At 32.7% G+C, this 17,431-nt stretch overlaps 1 protein-coding gene across 1 annotated transcript in view; it reads left to right on the top strand.

The window, feature by feature from the left end:
* Positions 1–16,872, top strand: part of LOC125066444 — a 51,285-nt gene extending 34,413 nt beyond the window's left edge. Inside the window, exons 2-5 of the mRNA XM_047674515.1 lie at positions 11,083–11,297; positions 14,137–14,272; positions 15,032–15,291; positions 16,642–16,872. Coding sequence (XP_047530471.1) covers positions 11,083–11,297; positions 14,137–14,272; positions 15,032–15,291; positions 16,642–16,872 — 842 coding nt within the window. The remainder of the gene's footprint in view (positions 1–11,082; positions 11,298–14,136; positions 14,273–15,031; positions 15,292–16,641) is intronic.
* The last annotated feature ends 559 nt before the right edge of the window (positions 16,873–17,431 follow it).

Genomic DNA, 17,431 nt, shown 5'->3' with positions numbered 1-17,431 from the left:
AGTGTAACCAGGAACAAGGGACGTAACATCTCAGTTCCCAATGTTGGTGGCGCATTGGTGATGTAAGGAATGGTTAATATTTCTTATAAAGCCATTGTCTATTGGCGGTGGTGACCACTTACCATCAGGTGGCCCATTTGCTCGTCCGCCAACCGATATCATAAAAAAAACAACATGAGACAAATGAAAAAGTAAATAGGTCCTTCATTTCTACCAAGATATATCATTTCTTTATATATACCAAATCTTGTAAATGCCTAGGTAACTGTCAACCGTAAACTAGGAAGATGTCTTCGACGTTGAGGCGAGCAAACAATTTAAGTACGGATGGGTTTGTAAGTGCTCGGCAATACAGATTCCGGCAGTGATTTCTACAACTGAATTCAATGCTACATTTTGACCAATAGTTCGACCAAATATTGATAACCTGCATTGCATTAGTATTAATCCGATTATAGAATCGAGATATCAGAATATGCTCATAAAGCCAACTGTAGACCAACGACAAAAAGACAAACGTCTATGAGTTTAGCTTTGATTTAAATAGCAATTTGATGTCTAGTAATCCGCTCAGCTCTGCGTTGAATCGAGTCGAAAGCGGTAAGTTGATGTAAGACTAACTTGAGTATCTAAATAAATACCTGATCGGACTTAAGCTTTATATAAAATCAAAGACTGTCTAGATGAAAAGTAATTCTTCATCTTGTTTAGGATAGCCTGATTATTGAGATATTTTGAGCATTGGCTTCGATTGTGGTACCAAAGTCGTCGGTCCGTTTTCATCTTGATACTAAAAAGATCGATATGATCAGTGTTAGAAATAACACTTGCGAAAGTAGAAGTCAGATAAACAGAACTCTTTTTCATACACGCACAAATTTAAGGTCAATTTTTGTTTTTTCATTAGCATTAGTGGCCTGTAAATGTTCCCCCTACTGGGCTAAATGCCTCCCCTCCTCCTCCAATATTTGAATTTATTAATTTTAGCGGTGATAAACTATCATACTGTATGATTGAGCCTCATTTATCTTACGTATCTTTCGAATCAAAGCATCTAACATTTTATAAGCAATAAATTACATTCGAATTTCGAACAATGGCCGACCACTAGTGTAAAAAACTATTACATTTTACATAAGCAGCATTAAATTTCCTACTGCTGGGTTAAGGCCTCCTCTCCCTTTGAGGAGAAGGTTTGGAACATATTCCACCACGCTGCTCCAATGCGGGTTGGCGGAATACACATGTGGCAGAATTTCGTTGAAATTAGACACATGCAGGTTTCCTCACGATGTTTTCCTTCACCGCCGAGCACGAGATGAATTATAAACACAAATTAAGCACATGAAAATTTCGTGGTGCCTGCCTGGGTTTGAACCCGAAATCATCGGTTAAGATGCACGCGTTCTAACCACTAGGCCATAGTAGGCCTAGGCCTAGCAGTGGGAAATTTACAGGCTGCTAATGCTAAAAAAAAAAAAAAAACTTTAATAGGATCTAAAATGAATGCTCGTGGAACATCCATTTTTTTTAGTACAGATCCGTATACATATATAAATACTATAGTGTAATATTTATTAATTAAAAGAATATATTAGTAAGGCATCTCATCAAAATACTTATTTTGCTGACGAATAAAAACTATAAATATTCTAATGTAATGTTTTTTATTCAATGAACTGAAATGATTTCCTCATTTGTGCCTGTTGTGGTCACGAGCTGATTAGCGAGAAGCAACTCGTTCGAAACGTCAGACAAAATGGAATCGGCGAATAGTGGTTAAAACTCGTACATAAAATACAATGTACAATAATATCCGTTGCGTAATCAAATACTTATCTCATTATATGTAAACAATAATTAATTTTACTAATTATAAGCAGAGTATAAATTTGACTGAAAATTGTAACAATTTACATTGAGTAAATTTTGTTAAATTTAATAGTCTATACAATGGATTTATTAAGAATGGTAGTTAGGTCGGTCGCCGGTTAGTCCAATCTGAAACAAGACTAGACTGAAATCCCGCTCAAGACGTAGCACGGAGGCATGACCTTTATCCGAGGGATTCTCAGATGACGGTCATGCCCCCGTTGGAAGCATAGCTGATCGTTGTTTCGATCGTTGACTGTATTAGAATAGTATTTTGTTACTGTGTAATTTTCTTAAAATGTAAAATTACTTTTCATAATATTATAAATAATAAATAACTATAGAAATCTGTAGAGTCTGTCTTTATAGTCAATGTTTGACGAATTTCGTCATAAATTTGTTTTATTTTAATAAGGAGTAACTTAGGCTTTTATTTAAGAATTATATATAGAATAAAAATAAAATCACGCTACAATATCCAAATAACTTTAATTCAATCAACGCGCACGAAGTCGCGGGCACAGCTATATCATAAAAAAGAACTATCTCAGGGTCCCAAAGTCAGCTAATAGGATGTATAACAAAATGAGAAAATAAACATAATGTTAACTTTACGTAACCGCAGTAATATTCTTAAAGCTCCATACACCCTTATAATTAATGTGGATGCTTGTTTTCCATTGCGGTCGTTCTTGGCGTTTCTCGGTATAACACACACGTTCGTTTTTAAAGAAAATTTATTCTTATCAAGTTTGCTTATTACTCGCAATAGGCTTTTATTTTCCTGAATAAAATATTAAAAACAAACAAATTTTCTAAAGATAATTAAAATCTTATTTGGATGTTATTAATAATGTTTATTGTATATATTATATAATGAAATATAGCTTAGCTTACTCGTTAGACGATACTAGTCCAAAAATCAGTTGACTTAAGAAATAAATAAAATTAAAAAAAATGACTTTGTATTTTAAAAAATAAAGTAGTTAGTATATTTTCAAAAACATCACTATTAGATAAAGTTACGTAATTTTTTATCGCAAATTCTACATATGTTCTATTTTTTCTTTCGATGATATAAAACCTATTTCCTCGGCACAAATGTTAAATTTGAAATATTATTATGAAGGGCATGTTTAAATTAATGTATTTTTTCAATAGTTCTGTATTAAATATCATAAAATCTCCGGTATAACATTTTGGAACATACGAGATACATTAGAAGACAGAATATAAGCGAGAAAATTATGAAGAAAATTAAAAATCATGTACAAATAATATTTTCTTAATTTAGTAATACAGATTTAGTTATTAATTAATAATGATTTAGCTATTATTAGTGATTGGGTTAAATCGTATGGTTCTGTTGATTAATCCTCTCAAGTAACAGGCTCTAATTGTGGGCAGTTCAATCAAAGGATGCAGTTACTCATCCAGGCGTCATCTTTGACCAAATACTCAGTTGGCTACATTACATCACCGACTTGAAACAAAAGACGTTCTTACACTAAGTAGGTAAGCTAGCAATTTAGCTGTTTTTATATTATCGAATTTAATCAAAACGGTTCTGACCACGTGACTGATTTATATAAAAACTCAAACTCAAACTCAAATTCCTTTATTCAATAAAGGAACATTACACTTACTTATTGATAGTCAAATTTTATTTTATTTTTATTTTATTTTATTTTATTTGGGAAACAAACAGTACAATAAGTCTTAATATTAACAAATACAAATTAAATCACAAGCCAATCAAGTTTCCACTCATAAATAAATTAAACACTACCACCGGATCGGAAAAGGAAACACCCTGTTCCTTGTATCAATGCTATGATAATCACATTTTCTCATGAAATCATTAATATTTTTCCGTACATAAAAAACATTACAGAATATATGTTGAGAAGCAAAACAGTTAATATTTTAATATCTTTAAATTTATATCTTAATGATTCTTTGGCTCCTGGGATTGCGCGAATAGCCCATTATAGCCTCTTGCTTACATTGCCTGCTCATCAAGTTTATATGGAATGTACAGATTAGCTTAAAAGAGCGTTTTCCATATGAGAGGACAATGTTCTCCACGTTCTTCTTGGAATGTGTGTCAATGTTCTGTTGTTGAGGATGTTTATGTTGTAAAACATTATGTTTAATAAGATTCCTTAAATGATCATTCAAAAGCGCTTGTAAAAACCTATTTAAATAAAGTATATTTCGATTTAATTTTTACATATCTATTTTGTAATACATAATTTCCTACAAGTGAATTATTTACGTTAATTACATTATTTATTAATTAAATATATACAGATTAAATAAAAAATAAAAAAAAATAACAAATGAACAAATCATTTACGATAAGAGAAGAAGTTATTAACTTTTAGCTTATGGAAGCAAGCGAGCGTCAGAAACAGTACGTTTATATTAATTACTAATTACGGAACCGTTGTCCGCGTCGTTCATTCGTGATTAGCTTTTAAAGTATTATTTAGATTGAAAAAATAATTATTCATATATTATGTTATTATTTATTATAACGGTTGGCAACATTCTTCAACTAAATTTGTAATACATTTATGTGAAAACAATAAACAATAAGTTGGAATTACTTAAATAAAATTCTTAAAACTACTTGCTATGTAACATAATATATTACATATATATAATAGAATAAATACATCAGGCAATACTTATAAGAGGAAAGAAGAAGAAGAAAAAACATTTATTGACATACACACATATAAAGAAAAAAAAATATAATGAATATAAAACTTGTGTGCAGTCAAAAGGAGACAGCTCAGGCTATGAGGGATTTTTATCCCTCTGCTGATTTTCAGCTGTCTCCCTTGTAGCCAAGCAATGACAGTATCAACTTAAACATAAACATACACATAAACATTTGAGGGGTACGGGACGCGAAGCGCAGGTTGCGACCGATCACACCACCGCGTCGTCTCGGGAGTGTTTATGAAGAAAAAAAAAAAAAAAAGTTAGTTATTGACTTTCCCCTAAAAAATTGTCACTAGCTGCGCGAAGTTCAAAAATTGCCTTCTGTGCCCTGGAAAGCACGGTTCAAGGCTCTCCCTAGTTATGTCGGATTGTCATCTATAGAATTAATAGACTCAAACTCCTACGCAGTTTCCTATTTTTCTATGAGACACCTTGAGTGAAATCGGACAGGAAGACATCAAAATCGAAAAATCGTGGTAAATTGATATCCTTCCTGGAATCTGAATACTGGTACTGATTTATAGTAGGTACAATTAGGACCTGAAGTTTCGTCGTTGATATTAGCTCTTTCAAACAACATTTTGATGATACGATGTCAATTTAGCGCAACACAACCGCCACTTCTGAATGTGTAGTGGAATAACATTGTCATCAATCTCTGTACCCTTTAATGGCAGAGTCGGTAAATCTGAATATCTAATTATTATGATAAAATGTATCGATCCCGCATATAGATCAACGAATCCTAATTCGAACGAACACAACTTTGTATATAGACATCTTTTCAATTTATTTTTTTACATACATTTTACATTAGCAGCCTGTAAATTTCCCACTGCTGAGTTAAGGCCTCCTCTCCCTTTGAGAAGAAGTTTTGGAGCATATTCCACCACGCTGCTCCAATGCGGGTTGGTGGAATACACATGTGGCAGAATTTCGTTGAAATTAGACACATGCAGGTTTCCTCACGATGTTTACCTTCACCGCCGAGCACGAGATGAATTATAAACACAAATTAATCACATGAAAATTCAGTGGTGCCTGCCTGGGTTTGAACCCGAAATCATCGGTTAAGATGCACGCGTTCTAACCACTGGGCCATCTCGGCTCGGCTCAATTTATAACTTCTACATAAAGTCACTTGTTAGTGGTTAGAACGCACTACTGAATTTTCATGTGCTTAATTTGTGTTTATAATTCATCTCGTGCTCGGCGGTGAAGGAAAATATCGTAAGGAAACCTGCATGTATCGAGGTCTTAGCCCAGCAGCGGGAAATTTACAGGCTGTTTATGTAAAAAAAGTCTCTTCTGCCTCCATAGTACTCGGCACAAGGATTTAATTCATAATGAGACATCAATTTACAATCGATACTTCAATTGCAACTTCAATAATATTGTGTAATACTGTAACAGCTTCGCTTGCTTGATCTGGTGGTTAATTTAAAATCAATCTCGTATAATTCAATAAAACAATTAATGAAAAAAATAATAATTGAAAATCAAACAAAAAGGGGAAGTGACTTTCTTTCGACAACTTATATAGCTATTTGGAGTCTTCCCAAATCTCTAACATTATATTTGACTGAGACTGTGATATTGTAATCTTATAATTTTGATAAGCAATGATAAGCAATGTTCAAGTAAAAAAAATTATAAGATATTATAAAGTATGACCCAATTGTCTTTCTTAAAACAATTATTGAATCAAAGTAAATCTATCAGAAGTTTGTACGCCGCAAGTATTTAACTGAATGATACGATCGAATGGTCACGTCACACGTCTCAATAATCTCACGCGCTATTTAAGCGAGGATTTATGTTTCAAACTTAAACTTCTGTTCAAACTAAAGTTTTGTAGTCTAGTTTCTGGTCAGATGCTAGATACCTTAAAGTTTGCTTTAGGGATATCACGAGTCTCAAATGTGTCTCGTTTACATAATAGGAAAATATATTTAATTCCAATTTTTAATATTATTTTTAATCGAGTTCAAATTTAAAATTTTGAATAGTACTGACGTTGTAGTCGTTAAATATCATAGTATTACTTAACGAGCTCAAAGATAGCAACGACAGAGTTCGAACCTTTTCGGTAATACTAATAGTAACTACATTCCAAAACGGCATACATTTTAATCCTTTTAATTGATCATACAAAATTGCTTATCAGAACTCGTTTTTCTTATAGTTTTAAGCAGATAGATAGTAAATACTGTTTAAAAAAAACTGTTTCATTTATTGAAAAGGAGCCCTTTTGTAGCGTCCACTCTTAATTGTTTAAATAGTAGAATGTCTTTAGTCAAATTGTAATATATTTTTTCTTCTTTTAATTTTCCGATCTTTTCGTTATGTTAGACGTATAAGATATAGCTAAAATTATCATATAATAGATATATATATATATATAAATATATTGAAAGATGATGAATGATGTTGATGATGTCCTCCTGAGCAGATTTCAGGCACGGCCGACAATCCCCACAGAGACTTACTAATAACGCAGGAAATCTTATATGTTAATAGCGTAAGCCGATTTTTGGGTCCCAGTGTTTATGGGACGATAGCTGCACGTAGAAGATGAGCTCTAGCCTTAGATGTGCAGAAAATTAAAGGGGATTCTTGATTGCAATTTATTAAGTTGTTATGAATTAAATTTGGAGAGCGGAAAATGTTATTGGCCACGTAGAGAGCAGCGCTATGGCTGTAAAAACAAACGTCGTTAGTTTACAAAGAAATTAAATAAAAAAAAACCTGTCGAAATTTATAAAATCCGTTGAATAAACGAGAAGTTCCGCCTGCGACCCACTAGTATAATATAAAAGTGTGAAATACACTACAAGTGTGTGTACGTATGTATTTATAAATAAAATTAAAGTAAAATACGAACGCTATCAATGTAATAACATTTATGACTGAAATAGGAACAGTACGAATATAAATAAATGCTTTAATAAAAGTTTTATATATAGATTTTTCATAAAATTTTCTGTCGATTTTCGGACTGAAAATGTTATTCGCTAATTTAGATAAAAGCCGATTCATATTTTATTATCTGTGTATACTGGCGTTTATTTCATTAATATTTAAAAATGATACCTTAATTATGATAATAAGTCTCATCATCGCCAGCTGATGCCGATCGCAATTCACCGCTGGTCACATGCCTCCGAAGACGTTCCAAAGCTCCCAGGTTATCCGTCTTCCGCATCGCCCCGCCCTCTATTGTTATTTGAAATAAAATATTATAGAAGCAAAATTGTCCTAGCTTGTGTTTTTTGATTTATTCTTCGTTCATAAATCAATGCTAACGAGAGCAATGCATCAACGTGATTTTTGCATAGTACATAATTTTTGGACCGGTCCACAATTTTTCTGAAAATAGTAGTCGTGACAAACTATACACACAAACTACAGAATATGAACTGCAAAAACTACAGAATATCAAGAGATTAACTCAAAAATTTATAAAATGATTAAGAACACGGTAATAGTAATTCGTACATGATGAGATAGGAATACTTACGTTAAAGACAGAAAAACTAAACCTTACGCCAAAAATAATCCTGTACATGTCACATTTAGTATTAAGTACCATAATGTCTCCGAAATACAGAGAGTCTGCTCGTGTTAAAAAACATGCGGACCAAACAACATTTAAAAATGCAAAGCTGTACTGCCCTAGAAGAGTTTATCTTTGATAGTTCACATAGAAAAAATGAATCGATTCTGCAGTTGGCGTCAGAAAATAATTGGTTAATCATATAATATATTCTGATCGACCGACTGAAAATGACTTTTTAAAACGAATAGACCAATACAAACAAACTTTATAATAACATATAACAATCAACAATAATATTGATTACTTTAAATAAATAAAAATAATGAAAACTCGACTAATACTTTTTCATGACTTAGAAAAAGTATGTCCAAAGCGATGGTTGCTTCGCGCCAAAAGTAAACTCAAGCATTTGACAGGCGACACCTCACTTTTTTTTATGTTTAACGCTACAAGGTGTTAATGCATTAGGCGATAAATTATATTAACCTTACCAAAAGCGATTTTGCGTAATTTTGTGGAATCATACTGTAAATGAATCTACGAAATTTTTACAGATTTACCTTAGAAATTATTTACAATGTTTGAGCCGCTTCCCGCTGTCTGTCTATACTTGTGTATGCTTCTGATCTTTAAAATAACGCAACGGATTTTGATGCGGTTTTTTTAATAAATACAGTAAATCAAGAGAATGGTTTTATGTATAATATATGCATAACATAGTAGGTAGAGAAAAGATGATATTTTAAAGTTTTCTAATGTGATGTCGTAAATAAACTCATTTTTTGCGATGGCATTGCAAACGCTGGCTGAACCCTACGAGATAGATCAGAATAATGTGCTACAGTACACCTTAAAAAAGTCTAAAAAAAAGTCAACTCTGGTACATGTTTATCTCTTAGGGATCCTCCGTAACAATTTTTTATCCTTTACTTTTTATGAGAAATAATGGCTTATTTACGAAGCGATTATAAGCAATACAGCATTAATCCTTATCCAATAAACTAAAAAAAAAAGTAAATAAAGTACCTTAAATACATCGTGCATTTAAAACATGTAATTTAAATGAATATTTTCGACGATATTACGGATTTAAAATGCAGGATGTAACGGTTTGTATTCAATAATGACAAAAAACTGAAGGTTATGTATAAAAACATTCTGTAGTATATTTTATATCTGTATCAGCATTGCATACGTGCGAAGCCGGGGCGGTTCACTAGTATAAAACATGGCTTACTCGGAGGCGGCAACGGGCAAATAGAGGACCCTAGGTCGATTATTTTTTTTTGTTATTTAGTGATGTAGATATAAAAGCGTATTCATAGTTTTTTTTTTGTAATAAAAGGACATGAATAATAAATTTAAATATCTTCCGTAATATTATTCAATAAAAATATTATCACTTATTTTATTTTAGTAATATATTATAGTTTAATAAATAAACAAGAATATTGAAATTACTGGAAACAGTCCTATATTGAAGACCAAAATTGAATTAGTATTGTATAAATATGATGTAATTTAAATTTTTGGCTACGTGCATTATCTCTGCTCGAAATATCGCTCGGAGTTGGCGTCGCCATCCCAGTGAAACCTTTCATTTATTAATATTTCTGCACATTCAATTCTATCACTATACAAATAAGCATCGAAAACACGTTTCCGTAGTTGCAATTACGCGAGACTAAGGGTTAAAAATCAAAGCAGAAATCCGCGTCGGGCCACAAAATATTACACGAAAGTAATACTCGTACATTTATCCAAAATCGCCTTATACCTTAGGTACTTTGTTCTTCTATTGTTTGTATGTTGTGTACCAACTACCGCCATACAGCAATACGTAGTGTTGTTGTCTTTGGAGTGCAAGTTTAAGTACTGTAAGCCTAAGAATTGTTAGGCACAAGGGACATATTATTTTAGTTCCCGAGGTTGCTGGCGCATTGGCAATTTGAGGATTGGTTAATTTTAATTACAGTGCTAGTGGTGTATGGACCACTTAGCATCAGATGGACCTTTTGCACGTCCACCTATTTTATACAATAAAAAACAACCTTGTATAGTAATTTAATTTAGCTAAGATAATATTTCTAAGACTTAGAACATAGTCATAAGACTGACCAATGTCGTGTCCGCGCGGACAAAGACTATTTCTAATATAATAGCCTCTTTATTGCGTTCTGCAAGAAAATGATAATAAGATTCACATTTTACAATAGTTCGTTATTTTAAATTCCTGTTCAATTTACTCTTTTCCTTTTCCTAACCATTTCCAAGCGTTAAAAGAATAGATTGCTTTAAAGCTTTTAATAAAAATCATATTGGATATAATTATCTTCTACAAATTTAAAAAATCTTGTTTAAAACTTAAAACTACAATTCGGAGTGAATAATTTATTTTTCCAAAAAAAAGGTAGCGTAATTTAGTTTTAAATATTCTCATGCACGTAAATGTGATTGATATTGACATTACGAAATTCGCTCACCGGCTGTCTTTATTTGCCAATTTACTTACATTTGCGCGCCGCCCGCGTGTCGTAAAGTAAAATTATCCATGACTGCTGGGCGAGGGCAATAGTGACTTTTTACGGGAACGTCACATGGGAAATTATTTGATGTGGCACTTAATGGAGTTTTGCCTGTACAACTAATAACGAATAGACAATAAAAATACCGTATAAATATCAAATAAATTACGCCGTATTAAAATACGTGACTTTTTATTAATAGACATCAGCCTGGCAATATTATAAATATGATAATTTGCATGATTGTAACCCACCCACGCAAAAACAACTTGCTTGAAATTTGGAATAGCTCATAGCCTGACCCCTCTCAAGGGTGAAGCCGTGCTCTGAAGCGAGGTGTGCCAAATTATTATTTTATAATTAATTAATTTCGGTAATTATGGATTGTTTCAGAGTACACCGTGACAGGCTTGGAACTGGTAGAGCTCCGGGTGCCGACACACGTGCCTCTGGGCACGAGGCCGTCGCTGTCATGTCGCTGGCGACTGAGTCCCACCGATATTTTGTACTCCGTCAAATGGTACAAAGATGGAAAAGAATTCTTTAGACACGTTCCGCGCGATGTAGAACCTAGAAGAAAATTTTTGCTGCCTGGAGTTGACGTAGAGGTACCACATACCTTTCAAATTCTACAGTTCAGTTATTATTGTAATTTAGTTAGCAGGTTCACTTTCCCAAAAGATAACAGTGACTTTAGACGATGAAAAAACTTTATATGGAATTGGTAATGTTACATGAGCAAAATAGATTTGGAAAACAAATAAAAGCGTTAAATCAAAAATTGGATGAATAAATCTTTTTTATGTTACTTTTTTATACCTAAAAGCAGACAATCAACCTCCTGATGCGAGCGAAGCTACGGTAAATACTCGTAAACTAGAAATTTGCTAATTCAAATACACATGCAGTTTTTTCTTATACCCAAAATAACTTTGCTGCAGGTCCAATTTGTCTTTACTAATATTATAAATGCGAAATGTTCACGGCTAAACCACTAAACCGAACATGATATAATATGGTATGGAAGCCAGTTTGAACCTAAAACCTACGATCAGCCCCGTGTACATCAAACACAAACACCTAACAAGTAAAAAACTCTGGCGAAACCCTGTTGCAACATTTTTATTTCCCTTGTTTATACAACGATTGTCACTGAATCTATAACGACCGAAAATATAAGCATACCGTAATAATAACACGGAATGCTGTATATATTTTACCTAATTCTTATATGCGAGGCGTTTAATTAAACGATTAAGCTTAGTAGCAGACGCTAAGTACCAACGTTGCCGTCAATGTGGACCGAGGGCAGCCGCCCGATCGTGGTACTTCGTGCAATCTATTTACAAACTTGTCTGCATCAGCGGACTCGACAAACCACAAAAATAATCAATCTCGATAAATAAATAAAACTTCAGAGAAATTTCGTTTCAAATAACTTATATTATTTTCATCCTTCATTAAATGATTTAGTATTGAAAAACCAATAGCTACATTTATTACTGATGATCAGACGAAGAATTGCATTTTACGAATATATATTTTTATTAACGATGGATTTATTTTTAAATTTCGTCACCAAACATAATTTTACATCGTCACCAGTATCAAGATTTTGTACAAAATATGAGATGAATTGGAGAAATAGATTTTAACAGATGCAATGATCCACAAACACTACCAGGCCAAGTTAAATGTTTGCAAAAAGATATAAAGAAGGCTGTATCTTAGATTTTCGCGATTATTACACATTGAAATAAATGCTCGAAACGTCGGGATGATAAAAAAAAATAATAATAATTAATATACGCGATTAAATCCGTTAAAAAAACTAGTTTTATTTCAAGGTTGTATCTATTACTTTGTTGACATTGTCATGTACTTATCGTATTACTTCTTTCTTTTCTAAATGTGATAATGACAATGTCTTCCTGTCTGAATTGCCATTTTTTCCTTTGCGGCCAGTCTCAACCAATGCTACCTTACTGCACAGACCATGTATTATACATATAAGGGTTTATGTAATCAAAATACGAAGGAGATTCTTATCACGTTAGGAAAGAGTTCAGGCGTAGAACTGCTTGACGTACAGCAAGCTTTACGTGTCGTCCAATGGACGGTAATGTAAATACTGACCATTGACAAATTTGAAGGCTGCTGTTGAAATATTATTCAAATAAAATGCAATAATTATTCCTGGGCCTGAATGTAGGACTATTCTATAAGTATTCTTTTAAGCTTAGCTAGTTTATTATAGTATCATAGTTCAAACAACGAGCATAGCAATTCAATGTAATATTTATATTAAAATATATAAACAGTAAAATTAACTCTATTTTGAATTACCGCAAAATATTAATACGAAATTATTATTTTGTCGCATTCATTAACCGTAACTGATTTTATATTCTACAAATCCACAAATAATAGCGAGTTTACATGATTCCAGTCCAGTTAACTAGTAAATCCATTCAATATTTGATTTGATGATATAATATAGATCAAAAAGTTATTGAATTAAAAGCAATACTAAACATTTAAAACATCAACTAGCAAGTGTAGGTAGAACGATTACTTTTTTCCTTTCTATAGTTATATAAACTTCAAAATATTTTGGAAAGAATATCCGAAAATGTCGAGACGTACTGGTGTTTTGAACATGTAAATAACCGAAGGCCGCGGGTTCAGACGGAAGCATCACCGTGTTTCACGTTATATTTGTTAATAATTCATCTCGTACTCGGAAATGAGAAAATATGTATGTGTTGTATAAAATTCTGCATCATATATATCACTAACACGCAGGTGGAGTACTTTCTGAAAAATTCGTTGAAGATTGGCCTCAAGAAAAGAGGCCAGCTGTGGAAAATAAACAATCTTATTTTTATTTATAGTTTTTTCTATATAATTCGTCCTTGTTTTGCTTTTATTATATTACATTTTGGTGTTGTATTTCATAAACATATACCTATGGTCTCTTTTATATGGTGTCTATAAAAATGTTCATAAAATTCACAACACCTGACCGATGTTGTTTCAGAGTCTTGATGATCCAATGGTTATTAAGCATGTATCTCAACCGGTGATGATAAAAGACAAGCACTACAGAATGCATGTGCTCAATTTGTATTTATGATTCAACTCACGCTCAGCGGTGAAGGAAAACATCGTGCGGAAACCTGGTGGTGGATGAGAATCTACTAAATGTATCCGCTAATGACATTGGAGCAACGGGGTGGAGAAACTCCAAACCTTCTCATCATAAGGGGAGCTCCTGCCTGTGCTCAACAGTTTTTCTGTAATAGGAGCTCACTTTACTTTTATTTTACTTACTTACTTTTACTATACTTCAGGATAAATGGGATAATTTTCTACTCTATCAAAACGGGTTCAATTCTTAATAAATATATATCAAAACACGGGTTTGTATTTATTTATTTGTTTTAGCAATCAACCCACAATGCATCTAATGTGACGCTGTACCCGGCTGTGCTGGAGACAGGTGGACGCTACCGGTGTGAGGTGTCAGGTGAAAGACCGCTGTTTCCGACCGTCTCTGATTTTGCTGATATGATCGTAGTAGGTATGAAAACATATTTGTACTATGAATAGACTGCATTTTTAAAAATATATATCTAAATTTATATTTGTTCTTTAGTTTAATCATGAACAAAATCGACATCAAGATTACCTTCATAATTATTAAAATAATAATAATTATCATTTTCATATAAATATTTTGCTTGTTTTTATTCAATTTGTTTGGGATTAGTCTAATTTGAGAACTACATAAAAAAAGGATTTTGTAGACGCGCTCGACTGCGTCCTGCTGGTTGGTTAGTTCGGGTCCTCCATACAGGTGGTTTAAGCGCTTACGTACGTGCTCAACAAAAGTTCTCTCAAACGACTCTTACGAGCCCTCGGGTTAAGCAAGTGCCGCTGTACTGTTGATTTAGTTTTCGCTATTATACATATTTTATTTCTTTAATATGTTTTATTAAGCCAATAATTTAAATATTATTTTTTGTTGCTGTGCTATGATTTTTTATGATTGTTTGTATGGTGATTCAAATAAACTTTTCTGTATTTACTTTATTTTATTTGCTCACCGTCAACTTATTTGTTTTATTTTTAAAACTCCAGTCCTTAATTTTTTAAAGTTTAATTTAATGTCGAAGTTCATAGACAATAAAATGAAATACGAATATTAAGAAGATAAATGTAAAGTATGGTTTACATGCGGGCGTTTAGACGATATTAGTGATACTGTTGAAATATTAAATAAAACAAATGTTTAATAATTGTCACAAAACAAGAATTAATTTTAGTTGATATGTTTCAGCTCTGCCATCCACAGGACCAGTTATTACCGGTTCTCGACTACGATATCAGATTGGGGATCGAGTTCAAGTGAATTGTACGTCTGGCCGGTCGCGCCCCGCTACGAGGCTCTCGTGGTACATCAACGGTGAACCAGCTCCGCTTTCCACTGTTCTTGAGCCCGAACTTTACAAACACGAAGATGGCTTAGAAACTACAAGTCTTGTTCTCGATTTTAAAGCTAAGCCGAAGCACTTCAAGAAAGGAGACTTGAAGTTGAAGGTAGGCTAACCGGTTTTCTAAGAAACAAGGGCTCTTAAATCTATTTCTCGGAAATTCAATAAATTATGAAACATTTTGCCTTGATAAGCAATTTAATGAAAACATCGAAGCTTTTGTATTTATTTATTGATCACTTGATCGCTCCCGAAACGAAATACGTATTATTAATATTTTATCATGAAAACAAAAATAAGAAAATAGTTACGTTAGTCTTTTATTACATTGTAGTGAATTTTTACATTACATACACACTGTAAATTTTCCACTGCGGGGCTAATTTCGGCTAATTTGGCAGAATTTCGTTAAAATTAGACACAATCAGGTTTCCTCACGATGTTTTCGTTCACCGCCGAGCACGAGATGAATTATAAACACAAATTAAGCATATGAAAATTCAGTGGTGCCTGCCTGGTTTTGAACCTGTAATCATGGGTTAAGATGCACGCGTTCTAATCAATGGGCCATCTCGGCTCTTCATAGTGAATAATTCAACTTAACGTTGACAAAGGTTTTAGTCGAGTTACGATTCAGATTGCCTTAATAAAAGTAATGTTAATATTTTATATTATGTGTTCCGGGTTAGAGGTAAAATTATCCAGTATTTCATTCACGAGTCTCCAACAAAAGATACACACTAGATACACATTCTTAAAATTAAACAATATAAGGGTTACAAGTGGTGTGCTCTTTCAATTACGGGAGACCACAGCATGCCCAAAGCTTAAGCAAAAAAAGAAATTAAACACCATTAAGATAAAACGTGAAAAAAATATTCGTAGCCGTAAAAAAAAATATAAATTAGTATATCATATAAAACATGTATATCCAACATGCGGTCTAACAAACACATGCATGCGTACATTACATGACAAGCGGTCACCAAACAATATATATGTAAAATATGTGCCTTGTGACATACACTAGTCCAATTGGCTTGAAATTTTGCATAGTTACTCCTTTCGAAGCGTAGACGTTTATTGAGAAAGGATTTCAACTGCAAGGAGAGCGACGGCTAAAATTGTATGAATTTAATCTGTACGAAGTCGGGACGGATAACTAGTATAATATAATAGAACACCAATTCATATAAATATCAATTAATCGTATTTAAAGTACCTAATTGGTATTTGATTACTTTAAATACAAATTATTATTTATAATATGATATTATAAATTAAAGTTCCATCGCTACATACACATTATTAAAAATATTGAAATCTCACCTTCCATACTAAATATAAATATAATATATTGACATTTTTGAAAAGCAACAAGCTAAGTATAATTTTAGTTTAAAATGTAAAAACAGCTTTTACATAGAATACCAATAGCTTTTATTTAACCCTGCAGTGTCTCGCAACCATCGCTACAGTGTACTGGCGTAGCAACGAAGAAAGCGTGCAAGGCGAGCGGTCGAAGGGGTATTCCCGCTCCAAGGAGTCCCTCGAGGGCGCCTCGCGCGCCGACCGCGTGCAAGCCGCGGGCAAGTCCGGCTATCGAGGCCGCAACGTGCCCCCTCTACCGGTGATACTCCTATTAGCTCTCGTTCTACATTTTCCAACGAGATTTCACAAAATGTAAATAATATATGTAAATAGGCATTACCCACATCAATCTTCGAAGATAGGTATTTGCCACGTTTGACTGAATAAATTAATAGTATATTTAGTGTAAAATAAAATACGAAAAATAAATTATTATATTAAATAGATAAAGCATCGACTTTATCGTAGATATAAGTTTAGATGTCATAAGATCACTTTGGAAAGCGACTAATAATCTTTCAGACAGATAGGAGTGTGAATTTGTTATTAAATAACATTCAAATATAAGTCAATTAAATTGCTCTTTTTTTAGGAAATAATATAATAAAAATAACATATGATCTCAACGATACATTAACATTATAAGTTTAAAAACATATAAATAACCAAAGTATATAAGTTATGTCAAAATAAAAAACAAGTTGTAATTGAATAACGTCGAAATTGAATTACGTTCGTAATACTTTTATGGTTGATGATATGTTTTTATTTTTTTGTATAATATATTTATTAATCTGTATTAATAAGTTTTCGAAATGAAATATTAATTTAAGGTTTGTTTACTTTCCCTAGTCATTAAAATAAAAGTTTTTATT

This window comes from Vanessa atalanta, chromosome 9, assembly GCF_905147765.1.
Source record: "Vanessa atalanta chromosome 9, ilVanAtal1.2, whole genome shotgun sequence".
Classification (NCBI taxonomy): domain Eukaryota; kingdom Metazoa; phylum Arthropoda; class Insecta; order Lepidoptera; family Nymphalidae; genus Vanessa; species Vanessa atalanta.
Note: the sequence above shows the minus strand (reverse complement) of the source record. Positions and strands in the feature narration are given on the sequence as shown.